The sequence below is a fragment of the Cornus florida genome, unplaced genomic scaffold, assembly GCF_030987335.1.
Source record: "Cornus florida cultivar Cherokee Brave unplaced genomic scaffold, ASM3098733v1 CherokeeBrave_3.0.0_Hap2_Chr05, whole genome shotgun sequence".
NCBI lineage: Eukaryota > Viridiplantae > Streptophyta > Magnoliopsida > Cornales > Cornaceae > Cornus > Cornus florida.
The window spans coordinates 100,767,523-100,792,175 of record NW_026775575.1 but is presented as its reverse complement, the minus strand read 5'-3'; the positions used below and the strand labels follow the sequence as shown (position 1 = coordinate 100,792,175).

The 24,653-nt window shown below is 35.9% G+C and overlaps 2 protein-coding genes across 4 annotated transcripts; one reads left to right on the top strand and one right to left on the bottom strand.

Annotated features, from left to right (window-relative positions):
* Positions 1-7,494: 7,494 nt before the first annotated feature.
* On the top strand, positions 7,495-10,989 carry LOC132308003 (small ubiquitin-related modifier 1-like). Its single transcript, XM_059805942.1, has 3 exons — positions 7,495-7,654; positions 10,350-10,499; positions 10,643-10,989. The coding sequence occupies exons 1-3, from the start codon at positions 7,565-7,567 to the stop codon at positions 10,706-10,708; spliced, it is 306 nt and encodes a 101-aa protein (XP_059661925.1). The 5' UTR covers positions 7,495-7,564; the 3' UTR covers positions 10,709-10,989.
* A 351-nt stretch (positions 10,990-11,340) lies between these two features.
* Positions 11,341-23,605, bottom strand: LOC132308002 (nucleobase-ascorbate transporter 1). 3 transcript variants are annotated; one of them, XM_059805940.1, is made up of 15 exons: positions 23,307-23,602; positions 21,186-21,432; positions 20,322-20,419; positions 19,750-19,926; positions 19,195-19,295; positions 19,032-19,107; positions 18,152-18,211; positions 16,422-16,609; positions 16,216-16,312; positions 14,004-14,090; positions 12,712-12,770; positions 12,526-12,617; positions 12,159-12,236; positions 11,924-12,081; positions 11,341-11,789 (listed from the first exon to the last, which is right to left on the bottom strand). In XM_059805940.1, exons 3-15 carry the CDS (start codon positions 20,361-20,363, stop codon positions 11,577-11,579), a joined length of 1,428 nt encoding a protein of 475 aa, XP_059661923.1. In that variant the 5' UTR covers positions 20,364-20,419; positions 21,186-21,432; positions 23,307-23,602; the 3' UTR covers positions 11,341-11,576. The 3 variants fall into 3 exon arrangements, with proteins under 3 accessions (XP_059661923.1, XP_059661922.1, XP_059661924.1); XM_059805939.1 differs by lacking the exon at positions 21,186-21,432; XM_059805941.1 differs by lacking the exons at positions 11,341-11,789; positions 21,186-21,432 and having other exon boundaries at positions 11,945-12,081; positions 12,488-12,617; positions 23,307-23,605.
* Positions 23,606-24,653: the final 1,048 nt, after the last annotated feature.

Below are 24,653 nucleotides of genomic sequence, written 5' to 3'. Positions count from 1 at the left end.
AATATCAATCAAGAATTGACATGGCTAGGACTTGGTTCTAGTACGGGGGAATGTCATCCTGCACTATAGTGCGTACTAGGGGAAAGGTACCCATGGGTTAGTAGCCCTAAAGTGATCTCAAGAGTACGGTTTTAATCCGGACGATATCCGAGTTTTCCACATTGGTTGATTTCATTCTTTAAATTTCAAGTTGCTATTGCTTGAAGATTTAAACTTGTCGTGTATGTGAAATGCTCCAATCTTGTTTACTTGCATAGATATTATGCCTTGTTCTTGATTTCATGTACAATTCTTTTCGTATTTCATGGAATGTTTTATCCTTGTTTAATTGCATAGATATTATGCCTTGTTCTTGATTTCGTGTGCTACTCCTATCGTGTTAATTGGAATGCTCCCATCATGTTAATTGCATTGATAATATAATCCTTGTCAACTTATATTCATGTATACTTCTTATCTTGTTAAATTGGAATGTCCCAATCATGTAAATTGCCTTGACAATTTTATCTTGGTATTCTACTATCTTATTGTCGTGTTATATGGATTTTTCCATACCTTGCCTAATTGTATTAATAATTCAATTCATGTAAATCTATGTTCAAGCATCCTTCTTGTCGTGTTCTTTGGATTATCCCAACTTTGATTCGTTTCATATATGTATGTATATCATGATTCTTGTTGATGTTGCTCTATGGTAGTTTAAGATGATCCCTGAGTCTCATCTTGACGTAGACGTTAGGTGACATGATCCTTTTGAACAATTACATGTCAGTCTAAAAATCTCTAAATAAATCAAGTTGATGCATGCTCATTCTTTACGAGTAAACTTATTTACTCACCCCGAAGTTACTGGGGGCTGTTTCAAGTACGAAGACTTGGTTCGTGGTGCTTATCGTTAGTTAAGATGGCTTGTATCTTCAAGTTTTCATTTCATACACGTGTTAGCACGAAATGCCATTGTTGTAGCTTTTTATATCAAACTTGTATTCTTTGATTCCATTTGTGTAATATGTACATAAGTACACTCTTTACATTGTATTCAACATGTATAACATGAGGCCAAGGGCCAAGCATGTTTATATTTGCACTTGTACTCATTTGGCGCCACATTTTGTTTTAAAATGTAGTTTTTATCAAATCTTGTAAATGGAATGTAATGGGGTTGTAGGCCATTGTAACATGTTTAAAATACCATATTACACTTACGTGTATGTTCACATTATTACACATTAGCTTATAATACAAATTGATCATGCCATGGGGGATTCCAATAAGACTTAGAGTCTTTTCTTCATCTTAGGTGCATAATAGGTTCATATGCACATTTTTTACCCATTTTGGTCGACCGGTGGCTTGTTTCGATCGACCGAACCCCTTTTGATTTCAATTGTTTAGCAAAAATTCCAATTCCAGTAGCCACTTTACTGTAGAGGCTCATTTCGGTCGACCGGTTCTCTGCTTCGGTCGACCGAAGCACCATTTTTCATCTCGAGCCACAAACCGGTCGACCAGTTTGTCATTTCGGTCGACCGAACTGAAGGTTCTTTTTCCTTTATTTTCCTGGCTCATTTTGGCAGACCGAAGCTCCATTTTGGTCGACCGAAATGGAGCTGTCTTATGGGTCTTGCTTGGTTTGTTGCCCAAACAGGTTAACTTCGTTTCGTTCATTCCCACTTGACCTTGTTGATTTTCTTCAAGCCATTTAATGGTGTACGTGGTCTTGTTTGGACTAGATCTCGTTCCTTCGGTTGTCATTGGTGCCATAGGGTACCATTCAACCTTTTTATCCTAATTTTCGTTTCCGGTTGTTTCTTTGAGTTCCGTGACTTCATGGAGGGGAGGGTCATCCTAGGGTCTTGAGGTTTTGTGCCTTGGAAGACCATCGTTTTGTTTCTTGTTTCCACATCTGGATCCATTAACGGGTCAACCCTCGATTCATCACTTACCCACCGGGTTTAATAAAAACCCGGGTCGTTACACCATTAATATCAATATCAATAGCAAAATTTTAAAATATTCTCTAACCTAATTTAGATTTAGACTAATGTAGTGAAATTTATCATAATATTGTTATTGAATTCAGAAGTAGGCTGTTGTAACGTTTAAAAATTAACAAAATTGATATATAAGTGAAATTTAATCGGTTATTGTTCTTTGTTCATGAATAACTCGTTGTTTAATATACGATTTAGGCTCAAACTAATCGAGTTTAAGTTTGATTTCTAAACTTATTCAATAAAGGATCCAATAACGTAAAAATTCATGAATAATTCAAAATAATTTTTAAAACGAGCTTGAATTTAGCTCCAAAGACACTTTTTGAGCTCATCAAATTGAACGGAACTGGAATTCCCACTCAAGGTTGATTTCCTCTCTGTGTAGAGGGTTCCTCTTTGTTGAGGTTTCCTGTTGTTTCAAGCTTGGGAGTTTCTGGTTTCTTGTTTGGTGTGCGTTTGTGTTATGAGCTCTTGGGATCATTGGTTGTCTTGTTGTTCTTTGTGTTGGGGTTCTGGTTTCCTTTGATCTGTGCTTGTTATTTTGAGTGGATTGTTGTGTGCTCTGTGTCTTTGGGACCGATTGTGGTGACTTTGTTTGTCCTAGGTAGTTTGGTTGGTTGTTAGTTTTACTTGAGTTTGGTTGGCTGCTCCGGTGCTAGTTGTTACGGAGTTGGTGGTGCCGGCGTGGGTGCTGATTGGCGTTCAGGGGGTTGGTGGTGCGTATGGCTGGTTGATCCGGTGCTGGTGGTTCCGGCGTTGGGTACAGGTTGGTGTTCGATGGGTTAGTGGTGTTGCGCTGTGGCTTCGGGTGTGGCTACGTCATGCTTTATGATCCTTTTGTTTGGAGTTTTTTTTTTTTTTTTTTGACTCTTAGTGGGCCGGTTTTGTGGCTTGGGCTACTTTCTCATTGGGCTATCATGGTGCTGTCTTCCATTTGTTGTGGGCTTCCAGTCCATTTGCCGAGCCAAATTCTTTTCGTTGCCTTTCTTCGGTGCTGGGGTTGCGTCTCATGAATTCCGGCCAAAGTTCTTCCTCCACGCACCGTGTTGATGCGTATTCTGGGTGGGTTCATTCTTCTTATTGTTCTTTTCCCTCCTCTTCTACAGCTCCACCTCTCTGTTTTTCTGTTGGCCATAACGATTTTCCCAATATTATTGTTTGGAATTGTCAAGGTCTAGGTTCTGCATTTACAATTCAGCAAATTAAACGTTTAAAATCTCAATATTCCCCTGATATTTTTGGTGTTCTTGAAACAAAAAATTGGAAGCGTACTTAGATTGTTCAAAAAATGTTGGGTTATTCTCATGCATGTTTGGTTGAGCCGACTGGGATTGAGGGTGGTCTTGGCCTTTGGTGGAAGGATACAGTTCAGTTACGGGTGGTAGATAAAAATTGTTTTTCTATTACTGTTGTTGTTTTGTCTCCTACGCGTTTGCACTGGTATTTTCCCCTTATATACGCTAGTATTATGGATCGGGAGAGAGCTTTGCAATGGGAATATTTAATTCACAGTGCGCGTTATTGGTCTGGTAGGTGGGTCCTAATGGGTGATTTTAATGATATTTTACATAATTCTAAGAAACATGGGGGCCAACTTAAACAAAATAGCAACTTCGGTCCTTTCGTACTTTGATTGATTGTTGTGCTTTAGTGGATATTGGTTATGTGGGTTTTCCTTTTACCTGGTCAAATCAGCGCGATGGGTTAGCTAATATACAGGAAAGATTGGATCGTGCCTTAATCACTAAGGATTGGATATCGGATTTTCCTCGAGCTCAATTATCTCATCTTTCGGTGGTGGGATCCGATCACTAAGTATTGCTTCTTCAGCTTTTGCCTGTGGTTCGGCCTCGAAAAAGGCAATTCCACTTTGATGCTCGGTGGACAATGTTGGATGATTGTCGGCATCTTGTTGATTTGGCTTGGTCTACTCCTATTGTTGGTTCTACTCAATTTCAGTGGACTCAGAAATTACGTCATTGTAAAGTTGATCTTATTCATTGGGCTAAGCTCCATAATCTTAATTCGCGAGCTCGTATTGATACTACGGTTGCTCAGTTCCGTGAATTAAAAGCTCGAACTTCTAATTACTGTCATGTGGAGGTAGTTCAATTAAAAAATTCTTTAACTTCTTCTCAGGTGGAGGAAGAGTTGTTTTGGAAGCAGAAATCTCGTATTCTTTGGTTGCAAGAAGTAGATCGTAATACTAAATTTTTTCATGTCACTGCTAAACGAAAGCGAGGTCGTAATACAATTTCTGGGGTTTATAATGCCGGGTATCAGTGGGTGACTGATGAGGCTTCAGTTCAGTCGGTCTTTTTGACTTATTTTCAGAGTTTGTTTCGATCTACCTATCCTACGCATATTGACCAGTTCTTGAAGCATGTTCCTGTCCGAATTTCTGATGAGATGAATGATAATTTGTTGGTGGCACCCTCAGAGATGGAAGTGAAGTAGGCTGTTTTTTCTATTCAACCGATGAAAGCTCCGAGGCCGGATGGGATGACACCGCAATTTTATCAGAAATATTGGGATGTGCTTAAGAGGGATATTGTGGCTGCGGTATCTAGTTTTTTTATTACGAGTAATTTGTTATCCAGTTTTAATCATATTAATATTGTTTCAATTCCAATGCATTCTTCTCCGACACAGGTTAGTCATTACAGAACTATTTCTTTGTGTAATGTGTCTTATCGAATTATTGCAAATATTAGGACTAACCGGCTGAGAGGGATTAGTACCTCCCTTATCAATGATTCTCAGAGTGCGTTTATTACAGGGCGTCATATTACGGATAATATTTTAATTACTCATGAAATTCTGCATTATCTCAAAAATAAGAAAAAAGGGGCATACGGCATGGCTGGCGTTGAAACTTGACATGAGTAAAGCTTATGATCGGATTGAGTGGGATTTTGTATTCACTATGCTATCTCGCTTGGGGTTGAATGATCATTGACTTCAAATGATCAAATCCTGCATTACTACAGTTTCTTACTCTTTAAAAATTAATGGGAGTTCGGTAGGTTTTTTCCACCCCTCTAGGTGTTTGAGACAGGGTGATCCTTTATCATCTTATTTATTTATTATCTGTGCTGAAGCTCTTTTTATTGTTTTTTTACGCGCTCAACAGGCTCAGTTATTATCTGGTATTTGTATTTGTTGGGGAGCTCCGTCTATTTCTCATCTTTTTTTTTTTTTTTTTTGCTGATGATTCTATTATATTTTGTGCTGCAGTTCCAACGGAAGTTCTTTTTCTAAAGAGAATTTTGGTAGATTATGAACGGGTTTCTGGGCAACAAGTCAATTTTTCTAAATCTTCTATTTTTTTTTCGCCTAATGCCACAGGTTCAATATACTTTTTATTGTCCAGATATTGGGATTGCAAATGCAAGGGATGAATGGGCGATATCTTGGTGTTCCAGCTATTTTGGGTCGATCCAAACGGGAAGTATTTCAGTTTTTACTGACTAAAATTCAGGATAGATTAACCTTTTGGAAAGCAAAGTCTTTGTCCACAGGTGGGAAAAAAATATTGATTAAGGCTGTTTTGAGTGTTTTACCTACGTATGTAATGTCTTCTTTTAAGCTTCCCACTACATTGTGTCAAGATTTAATGAAACATATTCGATCCTTTTGGTGGTGTAATAAGGATAAAAATCGAGCAATTGATTGGGTTCATTAGGATCTTTTGTGCCGGCGTAAGAGTTCGGGTGGTCTTGGCTTTCATGATCTTGAACCTTTTAATTTAGTATTTTTGGCGAAACATGCTTGAAATTTGCAGGTTCAGCAGCAAGGGTTGTTGTATCAACTTTTTAAGGCTATGTATTTCCCAGCATTATCATTTTTGGAGGCTTCTTTGGGCTTTAATCCTTCCTGGGGCTGGCGTAGTATTTGGTCGTCTTAGAATTTATTGCAGTAGGGCTTATGATCTTTGATTGGTAATGGCATTTCAACGCATATTTGGGATGATCATTGGGTTTTTACGCTTGCACGGAAACTTTCACCACCACAGGCTCCTGTTCTGTACTCTTATATGGCGGAGTTGATTGATCATGCTACATTTTCATGGAAAGTAGATGTTTTGGCTCAGTTATTTCCTCCTCTTACGGTGCAAGAGATTCTCAAAATTCACATCAGTCGTTGGGATAAACTCGATGTTGTCATCTGGGCTCCGGAGCGATCGGGTAAATTTTCAGTGCGGTCTGCTGATCACTTGGCTATTTAATTGTCTCATTTTTCAGGGATTCCTACTTACTCTAGTGCATGGTCTTCCATTTGGCGCTGTCGTACTCTATCTAAGGTGCAACATTTTCTTTGGCACTGTTATCTTCATGGTTTACCGGTTCGTGTAGCTTTGTTGGCTCGTGGGTGTTCAGTTTTGTCTTTTTGTCCTCGTCGTGGGTTACAGGAGGAGACTGTTGTGCATCTTATGTTTTCCTGCCCTCATTCCCTTCAGGTGTGGAAGCTATCTCCGCTGCGTCTTGATTTCTCAGGTATGTCTTTCTCTTCTTTCCGAGTTGGCTGACATTTTTTGCTGCATCAGGCTATTCTCTCCTCGGAGTTTGAGGATGTTCTTAGTTTAATTTCTTTTTGTGTTTGGGGTATTTGGAAGGCACGGAATCGATTGGTTGTTGATGGGTTTTTATGGCGGCCGGAGATTGTGGTTCAAAAAATAGTACTTAGTTTTTGGGAATTCAAAGATGCTAGGTCTTTATGCTCATCCTTACATTCAGCGGCTGTACTTACTCCCGTTAATTCTTGGCGTCCTCCTCCTGCTGGAATGGTTAAATGTAATTTTTGATACTTCATTTTGTTAGAAGTCGATGTTGGGGGGCGGCGGTACGATTTTTCGTGATTTTAGAGGTACTGTGCTTCAAGCAGTCGTTTTTTGTCCGTTTTTTGTTTCTTCCTCTTTACAGGCAGAGTCTGTGACTTGTCAGCGTGTTGTCATTTGTGGTTTCGACTTAGGCTTTTCTTCTATCTAGTTTGAATCGGATGCTAAAATGGTTGTGGACGGGGTGTTGCGTGGCGACTCTTGTTAAGCGAAAATTGCTGCTATATGTTTTGATATTTCACACGATCTTCGGAGATTTTCTTCTGCAACTTTGTCTCATGTTCGTCGTAGCGGTAATCGAGTGGCTCATGCTTTAACTGCTCTTTCACGCACTGGGCTTAGATCGGATCAGTTTTTGTCTTCTCTTCCGCAGTCCATTATGCCTTTGGCTATGACGGATGTGGAGTGTTTGTGTTGTTTTGCCTTGTATGTCTTTGCCAAAAAAAATAAAAATAAAAAAAGATAACTGAACGGACTGAGTCGAATCCAAAAGGACTCGAGCTCAACTTAACTTTGTCCGGACTGTACCCGATTCATTTACCCAATCCGTACGAATCAAATTCCTCTCCGCATAAAACGACTCGTTTTGCGTAGAAATTGGAAAACCACGCGAAAGTCGCGTGATTTTGCAGCCAATTAAATAAGTCGGTTCAAAGATATAGAAAATACGTAGTTGATTCTAAAAAGAAAATCTAGAGAGAGAGAGAGAGAGGGTGGAGAAAGAGAAAAAATGTCGGGCGTTCCGAACCAGCAACCGGCAGAGGAAGACAAGAAGCCCGCCGATCAAACTGCTCACATCAATCTGAAGGTCAAGGGTCAGGTCTGTCTCTTCTCTCACCCTTTACACACATACCTTTGGGTTAGGGTTTTTTCATGATTATCGCTTATAATTCTATCTAGGGTTTTTGAATGGATGGAAACTTTTGGATTTATTTATGAATTTTGTGTTCGTTACTTTTGCGATTGCAGTTTATCGGAACTTCATGTTTATTCTGTGTTTTATAATTGGTTGTTCCACAAACTCACATATCACAGAAGATTGTTTTTGCTGTGCAGTTCTTCTTACTTGTTAGCCATGTTTTAATGACTACTTTTGTTGATTTTTTGAGGTTATTTGCTTTCTATTCTCTAGAAGTAACATTGCAAACTATAGTTCTCTATTGTTAAAGGCCTGCTTTTGTTTTTATTAATTTGTTCCTAATCTGATACAGGTTAGTACCAGAATTTTGTATACCTGAACTAGAGGTCAAAATGTTAAAATTCTGCACTTTGGCTAATCCAGATGGCCAGTTAGATTTTGATTAGAAAATAAAACACACACACATATATATTGTAAAAATGGAATGGTTTGTGAAATGAATTGACTTTTGATGCTAATCAATAGCATGTGATCCATCAAATGACATGCAGAATGGACGCCCACTCTCTTTCCCATTTTCTCAAGATTGTATAGATTAAAATGACATGAAACAAGGACAAACTATTGAGTACTTTGTCCAGCCTAAGATAGTTTGGGTTTGGGAGTATGCAGTTGGGATTTAGGGGTTTTTGTTGATTAATTATTGTTGAGGTTGTTTAGGGATTAAATCGAGTCTGCCCTACAAGAAGTTACAAGGGTTTTGAACCTAGAAAGACGTGTTGTTTAATGTGTTTTATTAGGTTGTTGGAACTCTACCTTTAACATGCTGATGAGAATAGAACTTATTTCAATATGGTCATCCTTTGGGGGTTTTACTCGGTAAGGTATTTGCTTGCATACTAACCAAAATTAATTTATACCATAGTTTAAACTATTCTTATGCTTTTATATATGTGAAATAGCTTAACTGTTCTGATGGCAGGTTCTAGGTAGCATTAATTGTTTCACTGGTTACTCCTTGTGCATGTGAGGCACATTACAGTGCTTCAATGTCTTACTCTGTGACTCGAGAATTCAAGTCTAATTGTAATAACTGTGTATGAATCCATGATAATTCATGGATTTTATATGCAACCTCAGTTTTTCAATTTGGCTTTAGATTGATGTTGCAGATGACTAAATGGAAAAAGCATTCCCATGAAAACCAAAGTATGGTGACAATGCCTTAGTGGTGGCCTTTTGCTTATTATTGGTTGATGGTGATCAAAACACAAACTGCACTTGATTCACAAGGGAGTAAGGATAAATTGAATTAGGGATTTGGTAGAACTAGGATTCGTATTTACTTCTATTTTCTATGTATATTTTTTGGTAGTGTCAAAATTTAGGGATGCTTCCTTACTGTATACATTTTTTTTATTTTTTATAGGGATGCTTCCTAATTTATTTAGGGGTGTTTTAATTTCATTGCGATTAGGTTTACTTTGATTGCCTCATAAATAAAGTTATAATGTAACGCTCGTTACCAAAATAGAGTTGAATAGTATTGTCTCTGAAAAACCTCTCCTCAATTCTTTATCTCACCTCACTTTTATTCTTCTCATCCCTTTTTGTGTATTTTCTCATCAATCTCTCTCTCTCTCTCTCTTCATATATTAATCTGTCTCGTCATCCTCTTCATTTTTCTTTGTATTAGAGCGTTTTTTTGTTCTGTACCAGTTTGCAATTGAGGGAAAACAATTTAAGCCTGCTATTGAAAGTTCTCAAACTTCAGTGCAGATATTCTAGTTGATCTGGATTCCTTAAATAAATCAGAGGATGATCTTTATGCTAATCAATTTGTGGTTGAATCGATTAACTTTGATATTGATTCTGTTTTTTACAGAATCGTTCAAGTAGAAGACAATGAAAGAATTTCCCTTTGACAAAAAAATAAGTTTGTTGGTAAATTGTTACATAATTTGAAAGATTTTGTTCTTGGAATAATGGAGACACATGGAAAAGGCGCGCTTGTCTCAAGTTTAAGGCACAAAAAGTCTGTTTTCCCTACTTTTTCTGTTATTGAGGTGCTTCTGTGGTTCTATCTCGTTTTGATCCTGACATTGCCATTTTAATAATTTTTTCACTATGGTCCAAACAAGTATAGCTGCGGTAATGTAATGTAACTGCAGATTGAATCATTTTAAGGATAGAATTAGTAAATTCAGATCTGATTACCAACGGGCAAGTGGCCTATCGGTACCAGGCTCTTACTTCCCAAAGGAAAGTTAGGGGTTTGAATCTCAGTGGAGGCATGGGTGTGTAATTAACCCAACTAAGAAGAAAAAAAAGGCAATAGGATATACTAACAAAGCATTTTATTATTATTATTTTTTAAAGCAAGTAGATTCAGTAGTTTTTTTAATCTAACAGTTTTGACGTCCATATTCATAATCTCCAGTATCATGGACGGTGGTTAAGAAACATATTTGTTCTAAGAAATATAAATTTTCTAACTGATGGCCTAATGATTTTTCATGGCCTGATTGATGTGGGAGATACAATTTTCTTCTGCTGGAACCCCTTTAACAAAATAATTGTCAATTATGAACTAATGATTTATCCACATTTTTTATTTTTGTTTCTCTCTTTTTAAATGAATTGTATTCTATTATAGGATGGGAATGAAGTATTTTTCAGGATCAAAAGAAGCACTCAGCTGAAGAAACTGATGAATGCATACTGTGACAGACAGTCAGTGGAGCTCAACTCAATTGCCTTCTTGTTTGATGGACGTCGTCTCCGAGCAGAGCAGACTCCTGACGAGGTCTCTCTTTTTCTCTCACACACACCTCCTCCCCAACACACATCACTGCGTGCGATTGCAGTCACATCAAAACACACACACCTTGCTTTAATGCATATCATAACTTATTAATGTTTTCCCCTTTTTTTCATTTGGTGTTTCAGCTAGAAATGGAGGATGGGGATGAGATCGATGCAATGTTGCACCAAACAGGCGGCTCGACGGTTTGAAGCATGTTTCACATATTTTGGTCTTTTCATAGACTTGAAATCTAAGCACTTGAATTTGGGTTTGAATATTTAGACATTTATTTAGCGAATGGCAAGTTATGCAGGATTAGGTACTCCAAGTTGTTGAAAACGTATATTGCTGCTTGTGTTTAGTAAATTCTCTCTTTAAAGTCCTGATTAGCAAGAAAAGCTAGTTTTGGGTGTGCCAGACTTAGAGAAATCTGGACGGCACTGTCAGCATGTCCAGTTCATTTATATATATTTTTTCTCCCTTACAATTATTCTGTCTGTCAATAAGGTATAAGATAGTAGGCCGGTGTGATTTGATCCTAATAGCATATCAAAATCAAAATCAAATGGTTTTCTGTATTGAAAGCATATCAAAGCCTTACAAAACTTTTAGGATCTATTCACACGATGCTATCCTATAAGCGTGTAATATATATTACTCTTATTTCATATTAGTTGTTCATTTTAAAAATACTCACAATTTTTGTTAGTCAAAATTATCGAAGTAGATTTTTAATATGGAATATAGATAGTATATGAGTATATAAAAAAAATATGACTAAAAATGATTTCAAATGACTCAAAAATATAAAATATGAGACGGAGATAGTATATATTATATATAGTGAATATTTAAAAATACTTGACGTAATTCCTTTCTTATTATATTTAATAGTTGAGAACCTACAAACATGGAATAAAAAGCTCTACAATCTATCTGGACCTTGCTACACATGGCCCACAAAAAATGGAGATGATGCGTAAGAGGAGCTAGCACTAGTTCACCAAGTTAATTGAATCATGAGCAACAAAAGGAACTAGCTTAGCTTTGGTTTGATGATCTTTTGAATTGTGCTGGTTATGTTGGTGGAAAGAATCTGTTGAGATTAAATGGTAAAGTGTAGAACTCTTCATTTCTATTGTCTCCTCTAAATGTTCTGAACTTTACCCACCATGGCATCCCCCGATCTTTCTTCGACTTTTCCACCTCTAATGTGTTGTCAAGAAACACTGCAACGATCAATCCCACCGTTGCCGGAGATGAGAATATGGTATTCAAGAATGCATTGAACTGCGACAACCACCACCGAAAAAGAACTTAAAGGTAGAATTAGTGAAAGCTTCAAATTTCTACTTCATAAAGTTTCATTTTGTCAAAAACAAATTATTCAAAAATGTGGGTTTGTCAAGATAGATAATACGTACCCATCCAGCATTGGTGCGAACAAGACCACCCTCAACAGTCCAATAACCATTGAAAAACTGAGGAACAGATATCCCAAGAAAGAGCGAGAGCCCCGTTATAATAAGGTTTCTCATTGAATTCATGTTAGTGAACTGAAGAAATGATAGGCCTACTGAACCTGCTCATAAAAAGAGGAAACCTCGTGAGTGAAAATGAGAAAAAAATACATCTTGTAAATGCAAAGGGCATACGTACCCACAAGGCCGAAAAGGACACAGTACAATGCAGCATATATAGGGAAGGGTATGGATGCAAAAACAGCTCCAAATTTTCCTGCAATCAGGTTAAGCAAAGAGATATTGTTAGGACTTTTCAGGAAACCTTGGTAACCAGCCAGTTGAACATGAGCTCAATCCAAATTGCGAAGTTGTGGTTCATGAAGGAAAAGCTAAGTGAACCATAGATCTGATTATTGTCCTAGATTCTCTAAACAAACACACACACACACACTATACTCTGTTTTCTTATGTGCGTGACATGCAAGGATACAGGCAAAAGATCATTGAAAGTCATTATCCTAATACCATGAATTTCTGTGTCTGAGAAGTTGGCAAGCACCAACCTAAGATTGAGAAGAACATCATGAATCCAGCAGAAATTTGAACAACTCTACGACTTCCAACCCGAGTCAGTCCGAGTAGCCCCACATTTTCCCTGAAATGCACAGCCAAGTTCTTCGTCAGATTACCTTGTAAATATGCAAGAATATCAGCAAGTAATCATGGTTCATTCATTTGTGTATTCTTACACAGATACAGTGGAACCAGCGCCTGTTCCAAAAAGACCATCAAGCAAAATGCCAATCCCCTGACAAAATGATAATGCAAAACCTATTTAAGCTCTTTAAAGGACACAAAATTGAAGCATACTTCAAATTTTAAAAATGATTATGAGATGAATAAAGGAACTATTAAGACTGGCAATTATCAACAAAATAAACTAGTTGTGACATATTCGAAAGACTAGTGAGAAACAAGCATCACGGTGTTGCTACAATGATGGTCCACCATAATCAACATTTCGATTACATCTTGAAATTTGATAAGTTAAATCATATTTGAGCCATTCCCTAATTAGCTTTGTCTCCAACATTTGAACTAATTCAATGTTCAGTCATAGAAAAACCTGCATATGTCAACCAACCCTGACAGTATACTGAAAATTCCAGATTTTCATAGTTCTGTATTTAATTCTGTTCAATTTGAACCAAAAGTATAGAACTGTTATTTTAAGCCTTTGCACTGTTTGGGATTATAAACCATATTATGGTTCAAAAGAATTGAAAATCATGCCTAAGATGTTCTCATAATATATTTGACTCTGAAAGTAGACATGCTCGGGTAATTCTTACAACCATCTAATGATTAACACATTGGCATACTATTTTCTAACAGGAACAAACTACAATGAGCTTGCATTAGGGCGCCCTCATAGTAGACTTGCTCTTTCTAATATTATATTATCAATGCATGGGGCACATTCAGTGATGCACCCAGAAATTTTGTTGAGGGGGGCGCCATTTAAAAGTATTAAATACAAAACATAATTTTGATTGATTATAATTTCGTTTGTCACACTTACAATTGTTCTCACTGAAATTTTATATTAAGTAAGATTTTCATAAAAAAATTGAAGGAAAAAACTATGTATCTCTTAGGAAGTGAATACTATTAAGAATTTGAGGGTGGCAATTTAAAATTTTAAAAATCTATATATACAAAAACAAATATAAAAACACAGAGAGAGGATTAAATTAGATCCAAAATTATCAAGGGGGGCATACTTTTAATTTGGAGATTTTTCATTATTTCAGCAGGGACAATTACCCAATTTTACAAAAATTATACATAAATAATACAAATAAAAAAAATTCAGTGGGGGAAGTTGCCTCCACTGGGCACCACATAGGTCCGTGCCTGGGCACATTTATTTCTTCTAATTGACAGCAGCAGTTTATAGGAGCTCCTTGAGTTGCAACTTTGCAATTGAAACTGAATACTCAATAGATAAAAAGAAGAGCAATTTCGTTAAACCAATCACCTGCCAGCCAATGCCTCGGCTCAATACATAGGCAGGAGGCGGAGTGGCAATTGCCAGACGAGATGCTGCCTGGTATGCCCCAGTAGACTGCACCACAAAAAGTAAGATCACGATGATATATTTAACAAGCCAGAAGTGATCATCTCTGAAAGCATAAATATATTATAAAGTAATAGGAGAGCATAAATACTTCATCCTGTAATACATTCCATTAATGATGGATTACTTTAAGATTGGTTCGCTATTGTTACAGTGGAAATAGTTTAGGATTGGTTCATTTTTAAAAAATTTAACCTCACTCCGCACAGTTTCAAATTTTAGAACAAGAATGTTTAAAACTGTATTAGTGATTTAAGTGAAGAATTGACTGATAGTTGGTTTTCCCTTGTTCTTTTCCTTTTTTCTCTTCTTTTATGAGACTAAGTCAAGGTACCGAGATAAACACAAAATTTTCAACTTTTAAAGCATGTTATTTATGTACCAAAGTCCCTAATTTCATATTATATGATGCTGGGATTTTAAACAATTTGAATATTTTTATTCTTCACTAGATCACTGTTTCAAAGTTAGCACTTTAATTTGCTATGTCCCTGTATTCCCCCCATTCCCCCCCCCCCCCCCCCCAAACAAAAAAAAGGTACAAACATGCCTAAGGGGAACATTGACAACTTTTCAAGGCTCAGTAGTTTTCAGGAACCTATTCCTACGGATAGAGCGAGCTGCAGAACCATCAGTGAGACCTAGACCCATCTTATCTCATGTTGCCTCACACAAAGTCATTAAAGCTTGTTTAGCATCTCTGTTCTATGTGTTTTTTTTTTCTTCCTAAATTCTCTGTTCTATGTGTTAAATTCTCGAAGTCACCCTAGCCTTTCTCAATTCAATTTTAAGTTATTTAACTTTTGATTCAAGAGACTTATTAAGACTGTAAACCTGTTTAACTTAACATTCTAGAAAATTTAGTCCATCAATAAGATATTCTTTTTCTTTACTAAAATTGGTCAGTCAATATGAAACTTCTGTCATATAGATTTCCCTATCTAATTCAGTTTCTCTAACAAATCCATGTTCTTAGAGTTCTCAAGCCATATGTCAATACATATTAAATGTAAGGTGCTTCACAAGCCATATGTCAGCAACCTGTATATGTGGCTATTGTATCTCACAAATCACAACCCTGACCATCCTGGTGCGAGTCTCCTGACAAAGAACAACACGCAGATCTGACAAATCTATTGCATATGGTGTTTCAAGTGTTTTATGAGATTTTGGATGTCGTATATTCTTTCCTCTACTCTTTACACACTTGTTACGTATTGTTAAACAAATATCAAAACAAATTTCTGCTCGCTTGATTAATAATTGCATTCCCTCCCAATATTTTACAAATACATATCATATTTAGATAATTTATAACAATATCATTATCACCAGCTAAAATTTCTATATACCCACTAAAAAAAATATGAACTATCAGATAAACATCCAAAAACATATCAAATTTCAAAGTAAAATCAATACACAACAACAAATCACATGTTACATTGTTACCTGTAAAATTGTCAGACTAAATAAACCAAAAAAAAAAAAAATATAGTTTCATTTAGCTTTGTTGAGATAAAAAAAGTCTGACTTCTTAGCTGGTGAAATTGTTTCGAAATTATCTGAATATGATAATTATTGGTAATATATTGGAAGGGAATGCAATTATTAGTGGACCGTTCTTGGTGAAAAAAGATCCAACCCAGCAATTGCTGGGTGTCAAAGGTTCTAAAGCACAAATTCTAGAAGCTTGGCTTAGCTTGGAAGCAGTATAATCCGAAAGGTTCTAAACCAAAAACTGTAGTACTATGCACATCATGTGTAATTTATGTGTATAAGATGTCAAATTTCAATACAGATAGAACTCCAGGAGACATGTTGAATTTTGGACAATATCCATGTTTACAGCTCAGTATAAAATGGAACAATTGACCTGTGGTATCAAGTTGTCTAATTTAGTTTCCATGTCAGAAGAATAGATTATAGATATGAAATGTTTCTTTAACAGCCATGCTAAGAACAAAAATTTATGCAGTTTGAGATTAGGGGCCACAAATAAAATAAAAGGAGGCTCACAAATTGAACCATCCATATGAACCCATTGAAAGAAAGCAATATGGTGTTTAACCAAGGGAATAAAGGCAGGCATTTACGGAAGCCAATTCAGTACCTCAATCATTGACACAAGAACTGCTGACATCATGGCAAATGAATGACCAGCTGAAAAGGTAGGTGGGCCCCACTGCAAAGGGTATGGGAACTTGAACCTGAATTATTTTATCAAGTGGAATATATAAGTTGCAAAAATATAGCATAAATCGAGATTTTTTATTTTTATTTTTTAAAAAAGAAAGAAAATTACTCAATATAACATACCAAGGGGCAGCTGATATGAGATTCGCTCTGTCCGTACGGCAACTAACTTGAGTTCGAGCAGGTTTGTCTCGATAGGCCCCACTTGCAGTCAGTATAAGGGCATAGATCCAAATGATTGCAACACATATCAACACGGGAAACCGCTCAAAAATGGGAACATCCCTAAGTGGTCTCACATGCTTTAGATACTGCAATCACATAACTCTTTACTTGCATGAGGAAAGAAATAATCATCAAGTAAAGAGGCATCACTGCAATCATCATACAAAAGCTATGTTGCAAGACTCTCAAAATGCATGAAGTACTAGTATCAGACACACGACAATTGAGTATGGATATTGGATGTGTCCAACATATCCAATTGGGCATGCACCTACAAGCAAAGTCTTTAATCTAGTTTATGATATAACAGTAGAAATACAATATAGAAGGAAAATGAGAGAATTGTGTAAAGGCTTGAATGAGATGATCACTCATTCACAACTCTAGTATTTATAGATAAAAAAGAGCACATGCTCATATTACAAGAAAGGAAATAAAATAATCTAAATCAAATCACATAATATTCTATGGCATATTCTATAGCATAATCAGATCTATTCTAATACGGTAAGTCATTCCATAAATTGTGGCTATCATATTTGCTAACACTACCCCTCAAGTTGGTGCGTCGATATTTGAGATGCCCAACTTGGACAATGCATCTTCAAACACGGTATTGCTAGCACCCTTCTTCAGAATCTAGAAGTTGCAGAGTGCAAATCTGACTAGCGATGATTTTCTCTCAAATGAAGTGCCAATCAACAAATCAAAATTGTCTTCTCAGACCGTAAACAACCAATCATGTCTCCTCAGACCGTAAATAATCAGCAATGTCTCCTCAGACCATTTTTCCTTCATACACATGTTTAAAACATGTAGATGGAAGAATCAACAATGTCTCCTCAGACCATTCCCCTTCATACATATGTAGATGAAAGAATCAACAATGTCTCCCCAGACCATAAGAAGAAACAACCATGTCTCCTCAGACCATTTCTGAAAAGGTGGTGTCAAACTCGCAACACCCTCTTTGAGGTCGGATCACCCTGCCTACCCGACACCTCCTGGATGGGCGATCTCACCTTAGACTATTCCCGAATGGGTGGTGCCGAACTCGCAATGCCCTCATTGCAGTCGGATCACCTTGGCTCTGATCCCAAGTAAAAATACAATATAGAAGGAAAATGAGAGAATTGTGTAAAGGCTTGAATGAAATGATCACTCATTCACAACTCTAGTATTTATAGATAAAAAAGAGCACATGCTCATATTACAAGAAAGGAAATAAAATCAAATCTAAATCAAAGAAAGGAAATAAAATCAAATCTAAATCAAATCACATAATATTCTATGGCATATTCTAAAGCATAATCAGATCTATTCTAATACGGTAAGTCATTCCATAAATTGTGGCTATCATATTTGCTAACAATAACTGTATATAATATTTTCCTATTACGTTCCTTTTGTCACATTTAAATTTTAAAATGAGTGAAGGGACTATGTTGAACATTATATGTTACATAAAGATACCATTATTTTATCCTAGAAAATGAAAGAAAAATACGTGTTTTAAAAAAAATATTAAAAAAAAAAACATGAATATTTAGTAATGTCCCATTTGACTAGGTCTCAAGATCTAACAAATTCAACAAACTACTCAAATATGTGTAAAGAAAGGCACTTACTTGTGACAATCCAATGATCAATAATAGCGTTGGTATCCCAATTTCTACGCAATTACCCAGCTGAAATTCAAAGAGCACAACAATAAATTTGAGGAAATTATTATACAGAATAAGCAACATGAATTGCTGCAGAGAACCTTTAACCTCCTCTTGGGAAGGTGGACATACCACCGAAGCCAAGGCTTTGGTGGTGTCTTGATCATATTTAAAGCTACAAAACATAGGAAGGTTGTGATGCACAAAAAGATGTCAAGGAGTGCACCATATGTAGGTGAATTGGCATGTTATAGAAAGGTTTGGAGAGAGAGAATTCATGTGGCCGACCCCATTCATATGGGATTAAGGCAAGGATGATGATGATGATGATGAATACAAGTATAGTCCCCCTTAATCAAGATGCTAGTAAGGGTCGACTGAGTTAGAACCAACTTTCAGCCTTGTAACACATACCCTTAAAGATAAGAACCAGTGTTTTCACTCTTGGTAACTTGAGCTTTTTTATCAATTGCACAAAGCACTGGCCTCTATATGGTTAATCGCAATTAATCTTTATATTTTTCTTCTAACATCAAATAGTGTCCTGATAGAAATAAAGGAAAACTAGAAATTGCTTCAAGTGTTTGTCAAAATAAGGCACAAAGTAGAAATTACAGAATTTGGATATTATCATACTTGGAAAAGAGACAAATTGAATTTCATACTTGATAGGCATTAAAAACATGACAATACATTAGAAACCATCTAGGAGAGTAGAATGCATGATGATCTAATATGGTCAATGGCCCTAGGAGGTCCTAACCCAATCAAAAGGAAGGTTACATTCCTTTGATCAACATAATGGGTAACTTATCTACCTTCTACTGGCCAATAAAACACATACCGCAGGAAATCCTCGTTGAAACAACCCCAAACCAACCAATCCAACCACAGGTGCCATACCAAGGGGACTGAAAAACCTGTAAAGGAAAAACAAATAACTAAACACTGCCATCTTGAAAAGAAAGTTCAATCCCAACAAACTAAATGAGATGATACACTTGTACCGTGAAAAGAGACCCCAAACTTGGCTGTAACCCAAGATGATTTGTATGCTTGCGGCTACAATCAAAGCTCCTTGGATAGCTCGCATTGTTTGTATGAATCTCTGCAAACCAATTAGAGGTGAAGATATCTTTCAATACCCTATCACACAAGAAAGCCTTTAAGTACGTCTGTAACAGTAATGCAAACCTTGGAAAGAGCCCTTATTGAAAAACTCAGATGTTGACTGTGGATTCCCAGATCAAAGTAGTTAGTTTTTAAAAGCATTTTGGGAACTACGGACATGAATTCATTTCATATCTGTTTCATAGCTGTGAAGACTAGTCTACTTTGTTTTCACCTACAATTTAAAATGAACATTTCGTTTTACAAACCATTTCGTCAAAAGGAATCCTTTTGAGATTTTATAAATGACCTTATATTAATTTTTATCATCATTTTAGGGATTAAACAAACGTGTGACAATGCAACAGGAATATATATTTTTTTGTTTCCCATGTGGCTCTCAAAAACTCCAAAAATGAAAGAGGGACGGATGAAGGAGAAAGATAACTCACATCATGAGAGTCAGTAATTCGTTGCAGTGATGAGTCGCTTATAATATAAAGTATGGGAATTACATAAGCAAAGGAACCTCCAACTATGGCTGGCAACCTGGTTCCAAAAAGTGCTTGGAGAAGTGTGTTAATGCCAGCTACAAATAACAGAGTTTGTATCACCCGTGCCTTGTCACCCTGTTTGATAAGCAGCAACATGGTCAAAATAATTTTGAAAAGAAAACGATTCTCCATTTCAGAACCACCAAAGTACTTTGTCGCAGCAAGAAGATCTACAAAAATTGACCATATAGATTGACCACAAGAATCCAATCTAAAGTAGGTTATGGACTAGTTGATAGTGAATAAGTGTACAAGGGATAAACAAGTATCTGGAAATGTGGCATTTAGGCCAAGGGAGTCATCAGGCAGGACCCAACTAATAGTGATTTAAATTTCTTGAATTTTCTAGGTCAGAAAAAGTCCATTGACTGGAAAATGTGGACATCATAACCAAGTGCATGTTACAATAATGGAAAATATGGAAGTTGAATATATAATTAAGGAGTAAAAATAAATAAAATCCAGCTTACATCAGTTCCACCCATAAATGGGACGAGCGCTGTTGGGATCATTACACTTGTGCCCAGCACTAATATGTAGTTTTGAAATGCTAACAGAATGGTTTCGGCTGCAAGACAAAGCTATAAACATAAATGAATATAACAAAGAAATAATAAAAAAATCATTTTACCGGGCAAACAGACTCAACGTTCCTGCTGACAAAATGGCTTGGTTTCAACATTGGCTTAGTACAAAAGTTAGTGAATTTGATTGAGATACGATATTTCATGTTTCAAGAAATGAAATATTGAATATCAAAACTTCCAAGGCATCAAAATAACTTTTTGAATAACAAATAGTTCCTGTTTAACTGATAGCTCAAAAACCAAGGGACAAATTTATAGATACCCTCATCATTAGGGCATATATATCTATACCAATTAAATCAGGTGGTTAACTAACCTCAGGAATGACAAGCCATCCTATTTCTCAGCATGCTCCAAATGTGAAATAACAACTTAAATGCTGTTCAATTTTCTTGTGAACTGTCAAAGTTGGTGACAGTAACATTTCTTAAAATCTCTTTGCAAGATTATTCAATATCTTAGGTTGTATAAACTTACAACTAGCTCCACTACCGGTGATTAAATAAGCAAACAGTTCTAATTTCTGAAAATCATATTTTCAGACTTCCTTTTACGAACACTTCACTTGCCTAATTTGGGTTTCCAAAGACTTTCCAAGTGGATTGAAACCATTGGACAAGTAAATCAAACAATCAACAGTGCCTTATCCCAACAAGCAGAGTCAATACCACGAATCTTGATTTACTATAGCTCTGTGTCAAGAGTCATACCTTCAATTGAATTATAAATGTGGGGCATGCTTCATACCTTTTCATCTCGATTCTCCACCTTCTAGCAACATTCAAATGGCACAGACTCACTGCTTCCCCTTGGCGCAGTCACTTTCTTTCAGGATGTTTAAACAATGTCAATCTACACCTTGCTTCTTCATCCTCACATGGGTCACTAAAGTTCTCCACATACAGTAGTTTTTTTTTTTTTTTTTTTCTCCCCTTCCCTATTTATAGCATTTCTATTCATCCAGTCTCCATTCCAGATCAACTTTATTTCATTCCTACATAATCCAACTTTCTATTTTTAGCATCAGTAAATTTATGGTTCTTGTATTTTATTTTCCTTTCAAAATATCCTCCTATTCTGATTTGAATGAAGCAAACAACTGACAGGTTGAAATCTAAAGTAACATAGAAGCATTAAGCAAATAAAGCTTAAAATCCAAGCCACAATCACACAAATGAGAGAACAACCATCATGTTAAAAATGATACAAAATTTTGACACCTAGGACTTGATTTCAAATTTTTTTGGATAGCCAGCGCATTTTTAGAAGTATCTAGGGTAATCTCCCTTATTATTATTTTTTAAATGGTTGCACTAGAAGTGAAAACTATATGTGGTTGGCTCATTCGCTGATCTGAAATCAAAGGACAAAGAAAATGCTCCTGCAAAAGAGTATGTGAGATGAATATATCTATATTCTCACTTCTTGAATGATATGTGCCATCCATGCAAAAGCTTTGTAGACTAAGATAATTGACCCTACGAAAAATGATTAGTCCTGGACCTAATTTTTCACCAAAGAACCTGCAGCGTCTACAAAAATTGAAGGATTAGGATTTATAAAGAACACAAATATTAAATCCTAGCAAGTATAGATCAAGATGTACTAAAACTACATTCTCCATTAACTGATCAAAATCCTAAAAATAAATGTTCATAGTGACTCAATATTTACGCAAATTTTGAACACACAAGTGGCTGAGATACCGTATCTGAATACCAAATAAAGGATCATAGACATGTTATCAACTATTTAACAATAGTGACCTGATAACCTTGTCAATTTCTAACCAAAAACGGGCTTCTCATACCAAGGAATATCTAGAAACTCACCATGTCCTTCCATGTACATAGATCCATCATTAATGCATTAACCATTTAATTTGATAGTTTCACTTGATTCAAGTTACCACACCCACAATTATCAAAATGATGCTCAGTGTCACTTCCTCAACCTTTTGGCTTACTTAAGGCGAAAAAAACTATGCCTAGACCCATTAATGGCATGGTAATTATTAAATTCATCACCTGAATAAAAATTCCAACTTGAGCCCAAAATAAAAAGTTAGATTCTTGACATCATAACAATTAGATGTAAGGAATATTTCATTTTAATGTAGCATGAAGAATGCTCTTCAATCATGATTCCTCAAGCAAAATTCTCCATCTAATCAGTAATTTTAGGTGTATACTGAAATTCTGTTTCATTGGCAAGAAATTAGAGGACAAAAAGAAAGAAAACTTGGAATCTCACACCAACCTCCTCAACCCACCCAGTCATAGGACAAGGATTATGCATTATGCAGTATTCATCAAATTTGCCAGCAACCAAACACGATAATTTTCTTAGTACCTGCTTGGTAGCAGAGAAAACCTAGGAAAAGAAAAGGAAGCAGGAATCTTCAAAAAGCCACTTAAATCCAACCTTTCTACATTTTTCTTTTCATATATATCTTAAGTAGCCTAAATGTCAGGAGACCCATTTGCCCAAGACTCTGAAATGTTTGAAAATTTTAACTTGTCACCAATGCAGAGAAAAAACAAAAACAGTAACAGCATTATCTTCCAATTTCACCCACTTTTTTGGTTACAAACTTACATACTCAAAAATTACACTTAAAATCTATTTCTAATTTCTAAGGAGTGAATACTAAAACAAAGAGATACCCACAAAAAAATAAATGAGGTTATGTTATTGAAGTGACTCTGCAACTATTTCAATACCCACAAAACCATTTCTCATTCAGAATATATCTTTTGATATAACACAAAATACACATTTGTGTATCTAGCCTTGTCAGTGAGTATATGTGGACATATATGCACACACACATATATATATAGACTGAGAGAGAGAGGAAGAGCCTACCCCATGGAGGGTTAGAGTCTATGCAGTATTCAAGGTCTTGGAGCTGTTCCATGGGAAGGTGGGTTATGTCTGCCATTGTTGAAGCTTTGAGAGCTTCACAGAGAACCAGAGAGAGATAGAGATTAGAGAAAGGGTTTTGAAAAAACAAAGAGAGAACCAAAAGAGAATAAAGAAGAGGAAGAAGAACTAAGAACAAAGTAAAAAGCTTTCAGAATGTGGAGAAAAAGTTGAAAAAAGAGGAGAGAGAGTGAGAGAGAACCAATAAATATGCCAAAGGCAAAAGAAATATTATTAAGACTTCTTTAGTTGAAACCCCCTGAAGCTGAAGCCAGAGGATGAGTCTCGTTTTGAAATTACTAGTACTAAGTACTTTACACTGTACACCTGCCCCTCTTTCACGATATATTTACAGAAATGCCATCCTGACCCACGTTCCCAAACAGTGTCTCTAAAATATTCCTCCAAGCTTCAAAACAAAACAAAACAAAAAAAATTCTATACGTGAAACAAAAGTAGAGAGAGAGTTTGGCATAATATCCTTAGGAGCGAGAGAGTTAAATAAATGTGGACAAACAATATACTTTGCTATTATGAATTATGATTACAGCATTTATATGAAAAATATATATATATACAAACATTTATGAGATATATATACAAAATGAGGTTTTAATGATATGTTTCCTCCCAATAGAATTCTGTAGGTGACAAATTAGAGTACTATATCTAGTAAGTACAAATAAAGGAAAAAATTGGGAAAGAGGAAACAAGTCATTCCTAAACTTTTGATTAATCAAAAGCCCCAAAACCATGACACGTCACATGTGTTCCCCACGTAGATCCACCGCGAGATTTGATTTACAATGACACCCTTACTCATCATTGTACATTTGTTCTGCTCTTCTGAAATTTTGTGGGGTCCTCAGTACCTGGAAATGAGTTTGCCATCATCACCTTAGACTAGTGAACACTAAAAATGCAAATCACAGTGCACTTTTTATTTTTATTTTATATGTAATAGTTTTTTTCATTTGAATTTTTTTTGACTTTGTGGTCCCAACGTGTCCCAATTACCTCATCATAAGAAATGCTTAGTTTTAGCTGAGATCATGAGAGTAGTCACAATCAATCATGACTATAGATTAAAAACTAGAATTATGAATCATTAATCCTTTGATCTAATTATTAACTTTTTTAAAAAAATTACTTCATTTGTCTCAATTTAGATATCACTTTTTAAAAATATGAATTTTTAAAAAGACACATAGAAAATGCCTTGTCTCCTTAAAAAGTTATTAATTTGTTCTTCTAAATTTTTAATATTCAACTTTAAATTTTTAAGAATAA

Coding starts and splice junctions, on each gene's coding strand:
- LOC132308003 (XM_059805942.1), top strand. CDS start 7,565: ATGTCGGGCGTTCCGAACCAGCAACCGGCAGAGGAAGACAAGAAGCCC. Junction 7,655..10,349: donor ATCTGAAGGTCAAGGGTCAG/GTCTGTCTCTTC, acceptor ATTCTATTATAG/GATGGGAATGAAGTATTTTT. Junction 10,500..10,642: donor CAGAGCAGACTCCTGACGAG/GTCTCTCTTTTT, acceptor TTGGTGTTTCAG/CTAGAAATGGAGGATGGGGA.
- LOC132308002 (XM_059805939.1), bottom strand. CDS start 23,382: ATGGCAGACATAACCCACCTTCCCATGGAACAGCTCCAAGACCTTGAA. Junction 16,313..16,421: donor CTCATATCAGCTGCCCCTTG/GTATGTTATATT, acceptor AAAATAATTCAG/GTTCAAGTTCCCATACCCTT. Junction 11,790..11,923: donor TTCGCACCAATGCTGGATGG/GTACGTATTATC, acceptor TGGTTGTCGCAG/TTCAATGCATTCTTGAATAC.